Raw genomic sequence first — 17,002 nt, 5'->3', positions numbered from 1 at the left:
GGAAACAAATATTTGCGTGCTATGAAATTCTTACATAAGGCCAGTCACTACATTGTAAAAAAAATAATAATGTTATTGTTTATATAAAAAATAAAAATACAAAGGTGAAAATATATAAATAAAAGAAAACCTAAATGTATGTGAATGGCTGAATAAAAATAATAGCTTTACAAAATGTGGGATGTATACAACATGAGGGCAAATGATGACATTAAGCAATGCACAAACAATTCATTTAAGTCACATGTTTCAGAATCAATGTTCACACAACACGGACATGTTATTTAAATTTTTTTAAATTAAAATTAAAATCATTTATAGAGCACTTGGGCAAAGTTACAAAGTGACTTCACAGATATAAAATCAAATAAATGTAAACAAAATAATTAGAAGGGAAGAGCTACAATGAATATGTAAAGTATGCAGGTAGAGTAAATAAACAAGCATACATACACATAAATCCGAAAATTAAAAAAAATGTAAGAGAGATATTTAAAATATTTATATAAAGGCCACTGAGGGCCTTAAACCTGATAAGTAGAAAAAAAAATCGTATAATCAATTCAGGGAGCTTGTGCAACGGGACTAACATCGGTGTGATGTGGTCATGTTTCTGGGGCTGAGTTAAAGTTACATTCAATAAAACAACAGCTGGTGTTGTTAACAATATCAGCAAATGAAACTCAAAAGTCGTTCAGAGGAGTAGGGAATGACTCCAAAGTCATTGAAGTATCTTTAGATTTTGCATGTTTCTGAAAACCGGTAATCCCCAATTCAGCGTTGGTACAGGTACCCAGTCCTGTGACCTGGTATCTCCATTACTACATTCAAACTCAATTGCAGATCTTAAGATAGTCACCGTATTACGTACGTATATGTATGTGACAAATAAACCTTGTGAATGTTGAATCATGATAGTGAGGCCTTTTGCTGTTCGGTTTTACTTTACTGATCCGCTCCACTCAGTCTTTGCTGCCTTTGTTTGTTTGTTTGTTGCCTTTGTTTCTGAGAGTACGGATCCTACTTGAGTCACATTAGAAGCTAAAAGGGCGTTTTTCAAAGCTGCAGAGCAAGACATGAACTTGTGTGCGCGTCCCTTATTGTCCACATTTTCCGGTATTATCTTATCCGTTGGAGGCTTTTTTCTTTACTGTTTGCTCATTCTCAGCCTCTATCTCAACTATAATACCAGTAATTTAACATTTGTCTTTATTAAATTATAACTGTAAACCCCGTTTTCACAAAAGGTGCCTTTTTTTATCCACTATTTGCGCCGCCGATCGTGTGGCCGCGCCGGCAGAGAGATCGCATTAACGCGATACCAACGCATCTCTCCGCCCGGCTCCGAGGCTGTCCACCATCTCTGACCCAAAAGACAAAGGTCACCCAGCAAAAGACAAACAGAGCAGTACTCATCCTTGTAATTCTCAGGAATGTCCTCATGGAGACAAGAAAGAGGCGCTTTCACATGGCATCCTAATCAGAGTCATGCTCCTCCGTATTTAATTTCAGACGACACTTGTTGAACAACTGTCTAGTCTCCATCCAAGCGGCTGCCTGCGGGGCGTGGCGTTCCGTCCGCCCCTGCAAAACCGTCGCGGGACATTGTCTCCTTCGGCCGTACCTGTCCTCAAGCTGCGGCCACTTATTTCTTGCTTTAAACAAAAAAAACAACTGTGATGTACAAGATCTATAGAGTTGTATTTGTTTCTCTGTGCTAAACGGGGTTTCGTTTCAGTAATGTCGTTTTTTTCAAATCTGTTTGTGTGGGGTTTCGGATCTGTCTTGGATTACCTTTTACTCGAGAGGCATGGGACACAAACCAAAACCCCGAGCTCTTAAAATACACGTCTCTTACCTCACTGGTATTCGGATTAATTGGAGCATATTTCTCTTGATGGTGCGCTGCGGTGCCGCCGTGATAAAAATTTATACAACAATTTAATGTTTATTTCTTTAATTGGGGAACATTAACATGTGTTACACATAAATAGGCCAAACTTAATTATCCTGTTGTTAGTGTCTGTGCATCAACCACATCCACATAATTTTTTCCTGTTTGACAGTCAAACAGCATGACCTCCGTGCGTTTGGAGGCCCTTCGCCAGCCACGGTAGTCACTGTGACATCTCTAAGAATTCGGCAACAAGTACTCGATCGAAGATTAACAACATATAGCATGGAACAGGGCTTTTGGCTTCCCCAAAAAGCCTCAGCGTTGTGTGAAAGAGTATCCCTGTATTGCTGCGTTGTTCGGGCCGGCTTGGCACCAGCCTTGAGGGAGCACTGCAGCTTCAACAGTACGACGGCTGGCAAGTGGACTCGCCAACATTAAAGACACATGTTGGATAACACACTTGTCTGCGCACATTTGCCAAGATTGCCTCCACAAGGGAGCTCCTCAGATGGTGTCGAGAGTTCTCTGACATTTCTTGAGTCCGGGATTTAAATGTAGTATTTTGTTTTACGTTTTATAACTAGTCCTGACTTGGTAATCCGACTTAGGCCTCACGTTCCTTTGGTTTTGTAATAACCCATATTTTACAGACTTCGGCTCCGCTGGGAACCGGGATTTAGTCTGAGAATTAGCAGACTAGGAGTAATTTATGGAACTGTTTTACTGCATCACAGTTAAGCTATGGAATAAGCCATTTTCCTTTTTCTTTAGTTTAACGCCAACTATTTCCTGCCAAATTTGCATGAGTTCGATCAGAATGACAGTAAACAGCTATGTTAGTGTGGGGCTAATGGCTCCACATGTAGATGTAATCTTTCAAGCTAGGATGAGTTGTGCCACAATTTTGAATAATGGCCCAATATTCTGTCAGTGATTTATTTTCTTCTTAGCCGTTAAAGGTATTCAAGACTCCGGACTTCAGTGCCAAACAACGTCTCTGAAGCAGGAAGCCGGAAGGGGACTCTGAATGCAGGACTCTCGGAAGGGACAATGAACTGCCGCAAATGTGCATTTTCAAGCGCAAAGGGCGGCGGTGGAAACTCTGACAATCGTGATGTTTTTCAGCGAAAAGACTAAAAATAGCGATTCACATGGCAAACCGAAGAGGTGGCCGCGCCATGTAACCTGTAAATTGTGCGGTTGTTAATACTGGTAGCACGGACTGAATAAGGGTGGTGGGGTCCATCCATGGGTGCTGGCCACATGCCATGGGGCGCGTGATTTAGACGGTAAGGTAGCAACAGTGACAGAAGGTCATAAACAAAGGGTCCACTCACAGGCGGTCTTTTGCTTTACGCCTCAAACTCACGCGCACTGGCCCACGATTGCTTATTGAATTACGACTAATCAGTCAATTAAAGTCACATGGAGCAGCAGCAGAAGTTGTTCCAGCCAAGCCAACGGGCCACAGATAACGGACGCTGTGTTGTTGTTCGTGGGAAGTTTCCAAACAAGATCCTTGAGATATTAGCACCATGATGGCCGGTTCTCGGTCCCGGTATGACTGCTTTTCCAATTTACCAAAGAAATGGTAAAATATCTGTATTCGGAAAAAGGTGAAAGAGGACATTTTTGGGCCCGTCTCTCTTTTGTCCTTTTCAGGCCTTGTCTGGGGTTGCCTCCACGGTTCATGTGTTCTGTGTCCATGCCCGTTGCATGTGGAGATCCACTGGGGCTTCAGCCGGTTGGGTGTTGAGAGGCAGCAGTAAGTGAGAAGGAAATGGGGTCTGGCATGTTGACTCAGGAGTAAATCCCCCCTGGAACCCTCAAAGGCTGCTATTGGAGTTTAATCACCCTGCTGCACTTGATACTCTCTCTCTCTCTCTCGCGCTCTTTCTCCGGAGCTGTGAGGGACGGCTGATGAGCACGCGACACAGACTGTAAGCGCCGTCAGAGGTTCGGCTCGGATTGGGGCGATCTATATCATTTCGGGGAACACCCAAAAACTCTGAAGAAGATAACCCATGGCGCATGCAGCGTTTTGTCTTTTCCTCAAAGTGTCAAATACGTTTTTAGGCAACTGGCTCCTTAACAATTTGGATCGCAGATATTTTATCTTCATCATTTCTTCCACTACAAATGTTGATACCGCAGCCCCACGCCCTTCCCAGTGGCCTGCAGGCCTTCAAAGCAAGAGCCTGCGCATTTTCTCAACAAGCCAAACTCTTTGCTTTGATTGTGCACCGCTTTTTTTTTGTTGAGACAATGGCACATTCTGTTGTGTGCAAAGCACAAAAATGAAAGCACCACGGCACATTGTCTTAGAAAATTATTATAATGCTAAGAGAAAGATCCCCCTTTTTTTTTTTTAAACGAGACATAGTTGTTTGAGCTACCAAAAAAAAAAAGGGAAGAGTATACTGTAAGTGTGGAGAGAAAATGACTATCAAAGGGAAGAACTCAGCTTTCATGTTGGGACACTTTGATTGTGTTACAGATTGATTCCAGGTGAAGGCGACTCTGGGAGAGAGGGAACCCAAGAGCAAAGACGAGTTCCTAAGTAATGATGAAATCACCAGGATTTGAACATTAGAGGGGGATTTGGAAAAGCAGGTGTAAAAAAATCGATGAGGATAAAACATTCTGCGCTGCGGTGGGTGGTACCAGCATTGAGCACTCAAGCGCGTTGCCGAGTGTTTGTGCCCAGTTTTGTGTTCAGACACAAGCTGTGCGAGGCTTTGGTGATTATCATAACTAACTGGCAAAGGGCATTGGGGTTTTTGTGTTATCTTGTTTGTATTAGTCCAACTTTCTCAATCCCCGCCCAAGTCAGGCCTGTGTTTTCCACACAATTATTTATATTAAAAATTATGATTTTCATAGAGGTTATAGGTAGGTTCTCCGCCTTTAATTAAATGGAGTTCAGCATGGCTCCTCTAATGTTTGTGACCCTGAGTCGTAAGTGTATGATCGGGCCCTTTCCATCTGGGCCCTTGGACTTTAAATCATTCCCGAAGGCCAGAGACTGCTCAAAATCACTGTCATCTTTTAAATTACTCAAAAATGTACTTTTAAGGACATTTTTTTTTAGACTTTGTTTTCCCCCCTCATTGTACGTCCCGGTTGCTTTTCTGCATACCAATTTGCTTTGTTCCAGTTTAGCTATTTTTGTGACTCCATGTTTGCTGCAAACTGTTTTGTTAAAGTCACATATTATTCAGAAGGACTTCTAGTTTGCAGTTGACCATAATGTACAGTACAGTATGTGTCTCCAGAGCAGCTTTAACTCCTTGGGCTGATTGGAAGCAGGCATAGTGGTGGAAGTCCAATTAAAGACGGAAATTGCAGTGAGCCCTGCGCCGCGTATCCAAAGCGTGCTGCACGGTCACTTATTTGCACATGTGCAGTAGCCACCTTTTTCCACCACTGTAATTGCAGTTTCCCTCGCCGACATCTTGAAAGAGAAGTTCACTGCAATGGTCTGTATCCCGGTGTTTCACTGATGTCTGATGAGAGAGAGTGGAGGGAATTAGATTCGATCTGCGCCAGGAGGTCCTGTTTTAATGCATGTCGAAATGGAGCGGCTCTGTGGGTTGCGTTGTTCTGGTGATGTTTGGCGCCGGACGAGAAGAAATTGTTTGGCATGGAGGTATTTATGTAACATTGACATAAAAGGATGTCTCGGTGGGGATTCATGCACGTACATATATCTGTATGGTCTGTTGATGTGGAAAAAGGGAGAGCAGAGAAATCCTATCTAATCACTTTAAAAATTGGACACATAAGATAAGATAGTATTTATAGTACTTCCTTGTTGGGGTAAATCAGGGTTTGTGGCTGCTCAGTGGGGAACATGAAATACAGGAACAACAACAACAAGAAGTAATAAACATCTCAACATGGAATATAAACGTGAGTAAAAGATAATAAAGTAATAATAAGTAATAATAAGCAGCTCCAAAATGCACATCATTGTAGAAAAAAATGATCTCGCTTTTGAAATAATAATGCTCTTTTATTACCGTTGTATTCTGAAAAACACAATTGCACTGCGTCTCCTCCATCACCTTTTTTTACTTTTTGGTCAGCAGTTATTCAATCACGGTCACAAACTGGCCTCTGGAATGTTTTCATGTGTGTTGTGAATTCGGTTTTCCCTCCTCTGTTCACCCACAAATATTCATTTTTCTTCTCTGTTCAAGCGTGCAAAACAATAAGTTGGTGGTTTTGGCGATATAAAACCCATATCCCTGCAGTTTATAATCCATGTCATTTGATAAATGCAGCTTTCTTGACATTTATTACCCATAGTGAAACAAGTGGCTGGAGGCCCAATATTGCCGTTTGCCCTTGTGAATCTTAAAGAGCAACTGGTGCTCCTACCCCCACGCAGAGCGCCGCTGTTCCCCCAGCAGGTCTCACAGCCGCTGACTCACTGCACACTTGGTCGACCAGGGGAAGGAACCCTGCTCCGCATATGGGGATCATTTTAGGGGGAAAAATGACTGATGGCCCGAGAAACATGTGAAAAAGACATAGGGTGGGCTCAAAATAGATTTACTGCACTTGAATCACAGATCATTGTCCATCGGTACTTTTTTTTACTCTTGACTGAGCTGGTTAATTCGGTGACAGCTAGAGATATGTCAATAAAATCAAAATGGTAGTAACTTAGGTTGAATCTGACTGACTAATTTCAATTTGTGTTTCACAGTTATTTCCGGCACTATGATACTTGAGCCGCACATTACAAAATCGACATGTTTGCCTATAGTACTACTTACGTCTACCTACAGTGTGTGTGTGTGTGTGTGTGTGTGTGTGTGTGTGTGTGTGTGTGTGTGTGTGTGTGTGTGTGTGTGTGTGTGTGTGTGTGTGTGTGTGTGTGTGTGTGTGTGTGTGTTCGTGTTCGTGTGCATGCGTGTGTGTGTGTGATTCTGCTGATTTACCCACCCCTCCGCAACATAAAGGTGTGCAAGTACACAGGCAAGCAGTGACAACGATATTATTACGGAATCCATCACAACACACATCCATCCACATGGCCATTTAGAGAGGAATAATGGATGGGAGGAGCGCTTGAGGGGCCTAAAACAATAAGAACCATAAAGAAGTGATAGAAATAACAGATGGAGAAGTAGGCAAAAAAAAAAGTGAGAGAGACTGGGCAGAGGAGGAGGGCAGTAAATATAATTTAAGGTGGGAGAGTAGTGGAGGTGCAAGGAGGGAAAGCAGGTTCTGATCTAGAGTTTTGCAGGAACCTCCATCATCCTGCAGCTTATAAATCCTCGACCCGTTCACCCCAGACGTGAAACATGGCTGCAGAGAGAAAGAGGATGCACACCTGTTACTCTTACCCACCTATCCACCCCCTCTGTGGGTGCCCTTCCAAACCTCACCCCCACCACGACCACCACCCACCCACCCACCCATCCTGGACTGCAGGCACTGTGGGCATCACAGGGGTTCCCAAACTGGGGTCCTCCTAGGGGGCCGTGAAGGTATTGCAGGCGGCCTGCAGCAAAATTATTTGCGTATTTTGTACAATATATTTATGTGATATTATATGTGTATTTCTTTTACATTTCATTTTATATTATATTATTTATTTATTTAACCTTTCCTGGTGGAGGGGGATTTGATGGATTGTTGTGAGATTGGCATTTTCTGTCAACAATGTTTAAGTCGAATATTAAGCCACGTAACGGCGTATTACAGGTAGATAAAGTATGTGCACCTTTTTGGTGGGGGGGGGTGTTCCTCAGCCAGAGCCCAGTCTGGTGAGGGGGCCTTGCCCTTAAAAAAAAAAAAAAAAAAAAAGGTTTGAGACCCCCTGGGCTATCAGAGGATCGTAGCAGGAATGCAACTCCCCTCAGTCACATCTCGCCGGGCCGCTGAGGTAATATGTTCCCCATTAGCTTCATCTGATAAAGTTTGAGTGCAAGTGAAACCCAAAGCGGCCAATGATCAATAGCAGTCGGCTCGCTTCCTCAGATGAGTTTCGACACTGACGGGCCACACTGTGATGAATCACTGTTGTGCAGCAGATAATTGTCCAACCACATCTCTCTATGTATAGGTGTCGTTGGACTGAGCTGTCAGGGCCTCGAATCTGTTTCACCGCATCCAGCTTTGTCACCGTTCCACTTGAGCAGCGCAGGGTCTGATTTATGGATCAATATTCACCATTGTTTCTATTGCTTCACCCAGACTCTGCTCCGGTTCTTTCTCCATCACAACTTGCCGGTGGACTCCACCGACTATGTTTTCTTGAAGCAGAATCGCCATCTGCTGTCCATATTTAACACTGCATCGCAAGTGAGAAGGACTATGTGTGGCGGCTGTCTCAGTGTGGTGAGCTGCTTGATAAAAACAAGCTGCTCCCCGTTGTGGTTTCATCCTTAGAAAAGTCTCCTTGGTTTCCATGAGCGCAGCTGTATGTTTTTAGGTTTACCCGTACGAGGCTGCTGTGACATGGGCACTGGAGATGAAACAGGCCCCCTTCTGCACACAAACACAGCACTACACTCCAGGCCTTGTGTGCAGCTGCTAAGGATGACACAAGAGGCACAGAGCTTTATTGAGTCCTGCTGAGGATGCTGTGCAGGGCAGGGGCAGCGCTCTGGCAAAGCTCAGCCTGCAGGGCCGCGGTGTAGAGTGGTGCGACGGAACGCAGGCGGCTTGGACCGTACAACGGCGCGTTCATGCGGGGACGTCGCGAGACGACAGGACCCGGCCGCTCCCGAGCGGCAGGCCCTTCGTGAAGCACGGCGAAACGTTTGTAATGGGAGCGGCTGACATCAATTGGACGCGGCCGCCAAGTTTTGGGCGGGCACAACGGACGAGCGGTTAGCACAGACGCCCCAGGGAGGGTCCGGGGGTTTTGGGATCAGTGCAATGCAAATTCTCTCGGTGTTCGCGCAGGTTTCCTCACAGCACCAAAAAAAAACAAGCCTGTAAGGTGTGCACTCCCGCCATCACCCTTGATCCATAGTAAGAATGGTCAAATACACAGGGCGATTTCCATGAACTGTCAGTGAAGTTCAGCATTACTGTAACCGTCCTGCGAGCAAAGAGTCCCAGTTTACTGTGAGTCGTATTCATGTCATCAGCGCCTTGCGGCCGACACATCACAAGCTCTGTGAAGTTGATTTGTTGATCAGTAAAATCTTCCACCGAGCTTAATGACACCAGGATGTTTCTTCACTTATCTGACCTAAATGTGAGCAAAGGCCCAGTATCATTGTGGGCCTAGTATTAACACGTAACTTGTTTTGTAAAATGTCGATATGCCGGCATTCACAGATGAAGTCTTCAACATCTACTTTTGTCACAGGGACGGCAAACTCACACAGATATGCCCGATAGTTACTCAATGTGGAACAAAAAGCGAGAAGAAGCAGATGCATCTGACCTGAAAAAAAATGAAACCTCTCCTGAATACAGTGAGATCAGGTGACAAACCTCCACTTATTCAACAAAAAAATGTGAAATTAAATAAAGCGGCCAGCTACCAGGAACTTTGGAAAGCACTTCCGATTAAAACCATACTTACAGTATGTATTAAGAAACGGCTGTTTTTAACTATGGATTGGTCTTCCCAGCATAACAGATGACATCAGCATTTTTAAAAGACAGACAACATTTTGTTCAACAAGAAATCCTGTGCTTGATAGGACATTTGCCACCTGTGTGAGGATGTCGAACAACCCCTCCTCTCATCAAGGCACCACACTGGACCCCACCAGATCATGGAAACCCCGTGTGTGGATCAGGCGGAGCACGCCGGAGCACGCCGGAGCGCCGCCGCCGATTCTGACCGAGGTATAAGAACCTTACCTACTGTACAGACTGTGAACCCAAGCGAGAAACTATTTTGGTCAATTTGAGTTGTGCTCCCACCCAGCTCGAAAACAAATTACTTTTCCCATAAGCACGTCTCTCACTTTCATCCCAGCGCTTTCATCATCTGTCTTTCTGCTGCTCTCCCACACCCAGTCACCAGACCTTATGGCGGACTGGCTTTCAGAGCTTCTGTGCCGCGCCCTCTGTCTATACCGCTCTCTGAGCTTAAACTGTCTCTACCATCCCTTCCAAATTGTTTCCCGATCACTCTCTTTAACCATTTTATGTCAGTTAACGCCGCCTCTCCCCCTGCCTAATGGGTGGTGGTAAGGCGCCTTGGTTCCAAACCTCACACGCAACCAGTGCTCATGGTTTCAATTAAGTGTGTCAGGCCAGTAAAGATAACTGGCGGTGGCAGGAGGTTGAAGGATGGCACTGGAGGAGCACGCCTTGTGGCCGGCTCACGGCGGGGTGACAGACATGAAGACGAGAGAGAGAACCACCGTGATGGCTGCCAGCTTTGAAGACGCTCGGTGGAGAGAAAACTTGATGCAGGTCGCATTCTGCAGCCTTGGAACATCATGAGCTCATCTCTCTCTCTCTCTCTCTCTCTCTCTCTCTCTCTCCCTCTCTCTCTCTCTTCCTCTCTCTCTGTCACACACTCTCTCTCTCTCTCTCTCTCTCTCTCTCTCTCTCTCTCTCTCTCTCTCTCTCTCTCTCTCTCTCTCTCTCTCTCTCTCTCTCTCTCTCTCTCTCTCTCTTCTCTCAGTGATCGAGCGACCTCTGGTGGTTACACATATGCACAAAAATGGAATACTCAGATGAAAAAGATACCTGTTACAGACACACAAATTATTATTATTTCCATTATAGTTGATTTAATAAACGAGACATTTGCTTATCCAAAACTGTCTTGGGCGTATAGCTGAACGATTGCTCCAGATACAAAATAGGCATTGAAAATATCTCCCAAGTGAGTAAAACTGCTGTCTCAAAGGCTTGCTCTGCCGCTAGAGGGCGCCACCAGTTTAACCTGGCAATACAATACACCCATTCTGACCAGGCCTTTTACACAATATGCCTGGTTGTGTCAAAATGGAACTTTGTTGAGAAACTTATCAAGACATCTTGTCAGTGTTTGACCATTGCAAAAAAACAACAAGAGGTTTTGTATTAGTCAGTGCTTTAGAGTCTAAAAATCAGTAGTACTTATTGCATGTATAGCTGTTGTCGTTCAATCAAAGACAAAAACCTTAAATAGGCAGCTTCATTACTCTCTTAAATCTCAGTGCTGGTAAAGCCTTCCGTGGTCTCCAGAAGAGAGTTATGCAGGGATTAAGTGGAGCCCAGCCACCAGGAAACGATTATACATAGATTGGAAGCACGGCAAGGGTATACAAAGTCCATAAGAACAACAAAACCCCAGTAATTCCCTGTTCACCCAATGGAAAAAAAAAAAAAAAGAAAAAAAAAGAGGCAGAAGATATAGTGACACCGTCGCACGGAGTCCTAGACCATACTGTTACTGTTCAGTTTGGTCCATTCAAAAATGTCCTGCTCGCACACTATGTCTGAGTTGATGAGCAGGTAGCGGTCGCCCACGCAGAAGTGCTTCTGGCAGGCGGCGCACTTGAAGCACTCCAGGTGATAAACTTTGTCCCTCACACGCATGGTCATCTCGAACGCACGGATCCTCTTCTCACAGGAGGCGCACAGTCCGTCCTGCCCAAAAAGCCTGGAGGAGGAGAACATGTTATATTATCTATGTCTGTCTGTCCGTCTGTCTGTCTGTCTGTCTATCTCCTTCGCAGCCAAAGTGTCCTTTGGTTGCTTGAAAGGCATTGATAAATTAAAGTAATTATTATTAGTATTAATATTATTAGTAGAATGAATCCCCAGAGTTCATTAAAAGGGTCAAGCGTTCTGCCTCCAGAACCAGATGTCTACTCCCAGCTGGCCACCAAATCTCCCTTGAAAACCAAATGCGTGTCAAAGTAGGTTTGTTTTTTTTTCAAATAGGTCACACTGTCACATTACGGGTAATGAATTTGGCCTTGTACATTCATGAATAAACTGGTTGATGAACTGATAAATATATTTTTATTTTTTCAGGCTGTTAAGCCCTTTTATGCTAATTCTCTGTACAGAAATGCACCAATCCTCACTGTGACAAATTACTTGTATTTGAAAAATGTGCTTGGCGGATTCTGAATGTGATTAACCACTGGATATTTTGCTTTATTCAATGATTACATTTTACATGAATGTAATGAATAAAGCAACATTTCAGTGTGTGCAGCAGGAGTCTCTTCTTTGTTTGAATATTTTGAGGCGTTCCAGTTCTTCTCCTATGCACCCGTCCCCATACACAGGATGTGTCCTGTTAACTTGCCTCTCATCCTGCCTTCACTGCATAGCACCAGTACACGAGGGAGTTCTCTTCCAAATATCTGTGAGCTACTTAGGGACCCAGCTCCCTCTCCATCTCTACCGGGCGGTGGGAGGGGAGACGGGGCGTGGAGGGAAGCCCAGACAGGAGTGCCGCAGTCCTGGCCCCCGCTCTCTGTACTCCACTTCCTGTCTGCTCCGGAGGATAAATACGGGTGTCTCTTGTGCGCAGTTAAGGGATCTTAACATCTACAGCAGTCCTACCTGACAGATCTGACGTCTTATTTTAACCCACTGTGTTATACCCCCCCCCTTCTCTGAACGGCGTGGGAGTCTCACTCTGCTGCGAGCGTAAGGAGGCTGTTGCCGTGGTCACGGAGCCAGGAGGATACCGTTTCGACCGACCTGGATCGGACCTGACCTGGACCGTTTCCCTGCAGGCGTGTAACCTGCGGTGCTCTGCACCAGCAAATAGACTCTCAAACAGTGTAGCTTTAACGTTGCATAGTATAGAAAAACCAAAACATACAATTTGTCATATTATATTATTAATGTTGCCGACTCTGCATCCATCGCAGCCTGGTCATCCTGGAAGGAGGATTCCTCTTTCTGTGGACCCTTCTCAAGGTTTCTTCCCTTTTTTCCCCCCCAAAGGGTTTTGTGGGAGCTTTTCCTTGCCCGGATAAGGGTTCAGACTAGGGGAGGCCCCTGATTTCTATGTGAAATGTGGGTTTGTGAAGCCCTTTGACACTGTGCTGTGATTAAGGCCTGTAGAAATAAACTTGACGTGCGAAGTCCGTGTTTTGTTCCGCAATGACGCAGCGTTGATTCTTCGGGTGTCCGTCACACTGACCTGAGGTAGTCCCGGCGGCACAGCTTCCTTCCCAGTTTGTAGTAGAGCCGGCGGCCGACCTCCCCCAGCCGGCAGCCGCAGAGGTCGCAGCTCAGACAGTCCTCGTGCCAGTACTGCTCTATGGCCTTCAGGAAGAAGCGGTCCCCGATGCTCTGCTGGCACCCGCCGCACGTCAGGAGCGACGGCGGCACCTGAAGGACTTCATCCACCGGCTCGCTGCAGCGGGACGGCGAGTTGGGAAATCAGGAATGTTTCTGTACATTCACGGAGCTGCGCTTTACATTCAAATGAAGTCATGTAAGTGTACAAGTCACTCTTTAAAAGTTTCCTTTACACCATGAACGGGAACAGTTTCTTAACCGCTTCTAGTGTGGTAGATTGACGTGGGAGAAATAGGCAATTATAATAAGGCAATAGAAGAAAAATGGAAGAAAGAAACGACAGTTTACAATAAACCTTGAAGTTAACGGATGGAAATGTGTGACAATATACAATAAAAATATACCTAATAATCAACAGTGAAGCAAAACAATATGCCATAAACCCTTTGATAAACGATAAATTAAACCCAAACCAAAGAAGTAACAAAAAGCAATAAAACGGACCTAACAAAATAAACCAGATAGAATCAATTTGTCTATGTACATAAACCTAAACACTAACTAGAAGATGGATCAATTTGCCATGTACAATAACCCTGAGAAATTAAGTAAGTTAGAAGTTATTACCCTGTTTAAATGCCAGTGTACATGAGTCTACTTCCAATGGACGTTTAGGATTAGGAGGAAGGGAACGCTGGCCCAGCCCTCTGGTGGTGATTTGGGACCACAGTAATTCAACTTTACATTTGTTATGGGAGGCGGCTGTTTCATAACTTTCATGACTAACCCTTAAATGATTGTAATGATTCTGTCGGCCTTTTACACAACATTTTATTGACTTGTTTTCAGACATGTGTAGAAAGGGAAAAGTCGCCGTTCCAGCGACATAGACGTGAGAACAGTGTGTGACACGAGCTTTCACAGTTATTTCCCGCACTAGGATACTTGCCACACATCTTTTCAACATACTTTTCAAAATCGACAAGTTTGCCTATAGTACTACTGACCTTTACCTACAGTGTGTGTGTGTGTGTGTGTGTGTGTGTGCGTGTGCGTGTGCGTGCGTGCGTGTGCGTGCGTGTGTGTGTACAGTAATCAGGCTAAAGTAGGCTTTTCACAATGTTTTTAATGTGTAGGCTACAAAATTGCCCATGTTTTCCATGAAAACCGTTGTAATTTCCTGAGAATTTCCTTCAAATAGATGATTGATTTTAGACCATTTTTAAAATGAAATATAAATATATTCCTAATAGCTACACACTTAGTATTTTGAGACTTGTTTATTTGGGAGGAAAGTCTATTTCAATCCTGCGGCACCATACTTACTCACTGGCTTCCAGGGTCTTCCTCTCTATTGTTGATGACATCCCAGGGAAAAGGGGGGAATCCAAGTTGATCAGCCCTCGTTCCAGAGTCTCAAAGCGTATGAACGGGAGCTGTCAAACAGACCAGTCCACCTGGTCTGCAGCAGGTTCGGCCTGAAACTTGAACTGAGAGTCGGCGGCACCAGCAGCTCCAGCAGCTCCAGCTCCAGCAGCAGCTCCCGCGGGGCAGAAGGTGCGTTACACGGTGATGGAGGACACCGATGAACCGCTGTGGCGTGATCCGTTATCCAGCATCGGTCCTCGGGGCGCGTTGTGATCCCACGGACGCCGGGATGAACCCTGATCGAGTGGCGTTATTCCCGGCGAAGGGGGCGAGTCCCTTCCTCCCAGCGGGCTGCGGGCAGACGCGGCATGGTTGAGGGTTTAAATCCCTGTGCTCCGCTCCGCTCTTCCTGCTCCGTCCCTGTGACAATGGGGGGAAGCGGCTCTTAAAGCGGCAGACGGAGCAGCGGCGCGCACGCACTGGAAGTCGTGAGTGGGGTCGTGGGTCGTTGGTCGTGACTGGGACTCACGCCTGGCTGGTTTCATGTTTCAATTCAGATGAGGCGCCAGATAAAGTGTGTCGCGACCGTTTCTGCTTAGGAGCGATGAGATTTTCTTCATTTTCATTTTTTTTTTTTTTTTCATAATTCAACCTGTCCAATAAAATGTTCAAGATATTGTAATTGAGAAAGGCCTTACTATTTTCTGTATGTAAAGTAGAATTATTATCATTATTGTTATTATTATTATTATTATTGTTATAATAATTTATAAAGATACAAATAATTGTGAAGCTTTTGGGTACATGCTCTGGGTATAATACTATAATAAATAATAATAATTAAATAAAAAATATAATAATAATAATAATAATAATAATAATAATAATAATAATAATAATAATAATAATTAAGTATTATTGATAAGGATAAATAAATTGTTTAAGGGATTATAATTAACTAAGGCCTTACTGTGTATTAACTATGTATTATTTTCATTTTCTGTACTTGAAAGCTGAGTATAATAATAATAAAATTTGTTGAAAATATTATCTTTAATTAATGCCATACTAAACACCTGACAGAAAAACTAATTATTTTCTTGTCATTTCATTTCCTGTACTTATTAATGTATTTTCTGATATGCTCTGGGTATAATAATAATACGTATTATTTTTAATACATATCTTTATTATTATAATAAATAAAATAAATAAAAACATACATACATAACATCATAATTTCTGTGTACTTCACATCCTTCTCTTATCTGCAGCCAGTGCTTGAGGCGTGGCTGGAGGAGGGAGGGCTGGGACAGCAGTTGGACTGTGCAGGGAGATAACAAATGCTCCCTTGGCCAGAATCACTTCTTCAGCCAGAAGAAGCCAGATGTAGGAGAGGTTGAACTGCAGGCACAGACTTGAAATGTAGGCTAGACGGCCCCTGAGGCGGCACCGGTTTGGTGTGCAGTCATACGATAGATACCAAGCTAAGAGGCATAGAAAGTGATGCCAACCACGGCAACTTGACAGAGCTGAAGCTTCTCCATAGAAAGGGATTTTGGACAGTGCGGTGACCATTTGAATGATCTTAGCAGGTTTCACTTCTTCAAAAAACAAAATAAAGCTCAAAAATGTATTGAGATAAAATGAAATGAATGGATAATATAGTGAATGATATAATGACTATATTATATAATGAGTATTTTCACATAACAATACAACTAGCCGAATTACAAACTCAAAGTCATAGACAGAATGAAAGTCCTTCACCACTTCCTATGGGGTTAAGAGAGAAGGCCCAGAGGACGCGCAGCAGGCAAACTGACATGAAGCTTTTTTGTGGGGTGGGGAGGGGTCACTTCCGGCCCCCCGCCATGACGGCTCCCCACCGTATGGCGGTTCAGATAGACACACTGGCTGCAGATGGTTCAGTGTGATAGGTAACGAGGCATATAGAAAACCATAAAAACTACTTTCTTGTCATTGGATGGTACAGCTCTTATCTTCCTCTTGTGGCTTCCTAAATGTCATGTGAACATGTGCCGTCCCATCCCGCACATTAAAGAAGGTGCTCCGCGGCAATAGAGAGAAATACACACAAAAATGTGCTCACATCCAGCCCCGTCTGACATGGAATTCGGGAAGCAAACGGTTAAGAATGTGGGCAATATTTTGGGAAGTTGTGTCACTCGTGTGCCACTTCCTGCTTTCGGCCGCTCACTGTCGAGGACATTGTGGTGTTGAAGGCTGCGTGGAATTGGGAGAGCAGATGGAATTTTATTACCCTTCATGTTGCTGTTTGTTAATAGAAACAGAATAGCACTCTTCACTAATATCCAAAATGACCTCTCTCCTAAATAGCTGTAGAACAAATATCCATCCCAGGCGACCTATACAAAGACTCTGTGTTTAGTTTCCTTAACAAAGGAACCCTGGATGTATTGTTTTCTCTCAGATAGCACAGAGTCTGAAACAGCAATAGCTCAACTACCACTTCCCGTGGAATCTAGCCCGAAACGAGTCTTTCCTCCTCTCACAGATCCACGAAGT

At 44.2% G+C, this 17,002-nt stretch overlaps 1 protein-coding gene across 1 annotated transcript; it reads right to left on the bottom strand.

Moving 5' to 3' along the window:
• Nucleotides 1-10,622: 10,622 nt before the first annotated feature.
• Nucleotides 10,623-14,912, bottom strand: lmo2 (LIM domain only 2 (rhombotin-like 1)). Its single transcript, XM_080001898.1, has 3 exons — nt 14,411-14,912; nt 12,984-13,199; nt 10,623-11,477 (listed from the first exon to the last, which is right to left on the bottom strand). The coding sequence occupies exons 1-3, from the start codon at nt 14,449-14,451 to the stop codon at nt 11,252-11,254; spliced, it is 483 nt and encodes a 160-aa protein (XP_079858024.1). The 5' UTR covers nt 14,452-14,912; the 3' UTR covers nt 10,623-11,251.
• Between the last annotated feature and the right edge of the window lie 2,090 nt (nt 14,913-17,002).

The sequence above is a fragment of the Zeus faber genome (genome assembly GCF_960531495.2).
Source record: "Zeus faber genome assembly, chromosome: 6".
NCBI lineage: Eukaryota > Metazoa > Chordata > Actinopteri > Zeiformes > Zeidae > Zeus > Zeus faber.
The sequence above is the reverse complement of the archived record's forward strand: the minus strand, read 5'-3'. Positions and strand labels throughout refer to the sequence as shown.

Bases quoted from the DNA above. Each gene is read 5' to 3' on its own strand.
- lmo2 (XM_080001898.1), bottom strand. From the start codon at position 14,451: ATGTCATCAACAATAGAGAGGAAGACCCTGGAAGCCAGTGA. The intron at 13,200-14,410 runs GTAAGTATGGTG...GTCCCGCTGCAG, and splicing joins AAGACCCTGGAAGCCAGTGA to CGAGCCGGTGGATGAAGTCC. The intron at 11,478-12,983 runs GTCAGTGTGACG...CTCCTCCTCCAG, and splicing joins TGCCGCCGGGACTACCTCAG to GCTTTTTGGGCAGGACGGAC.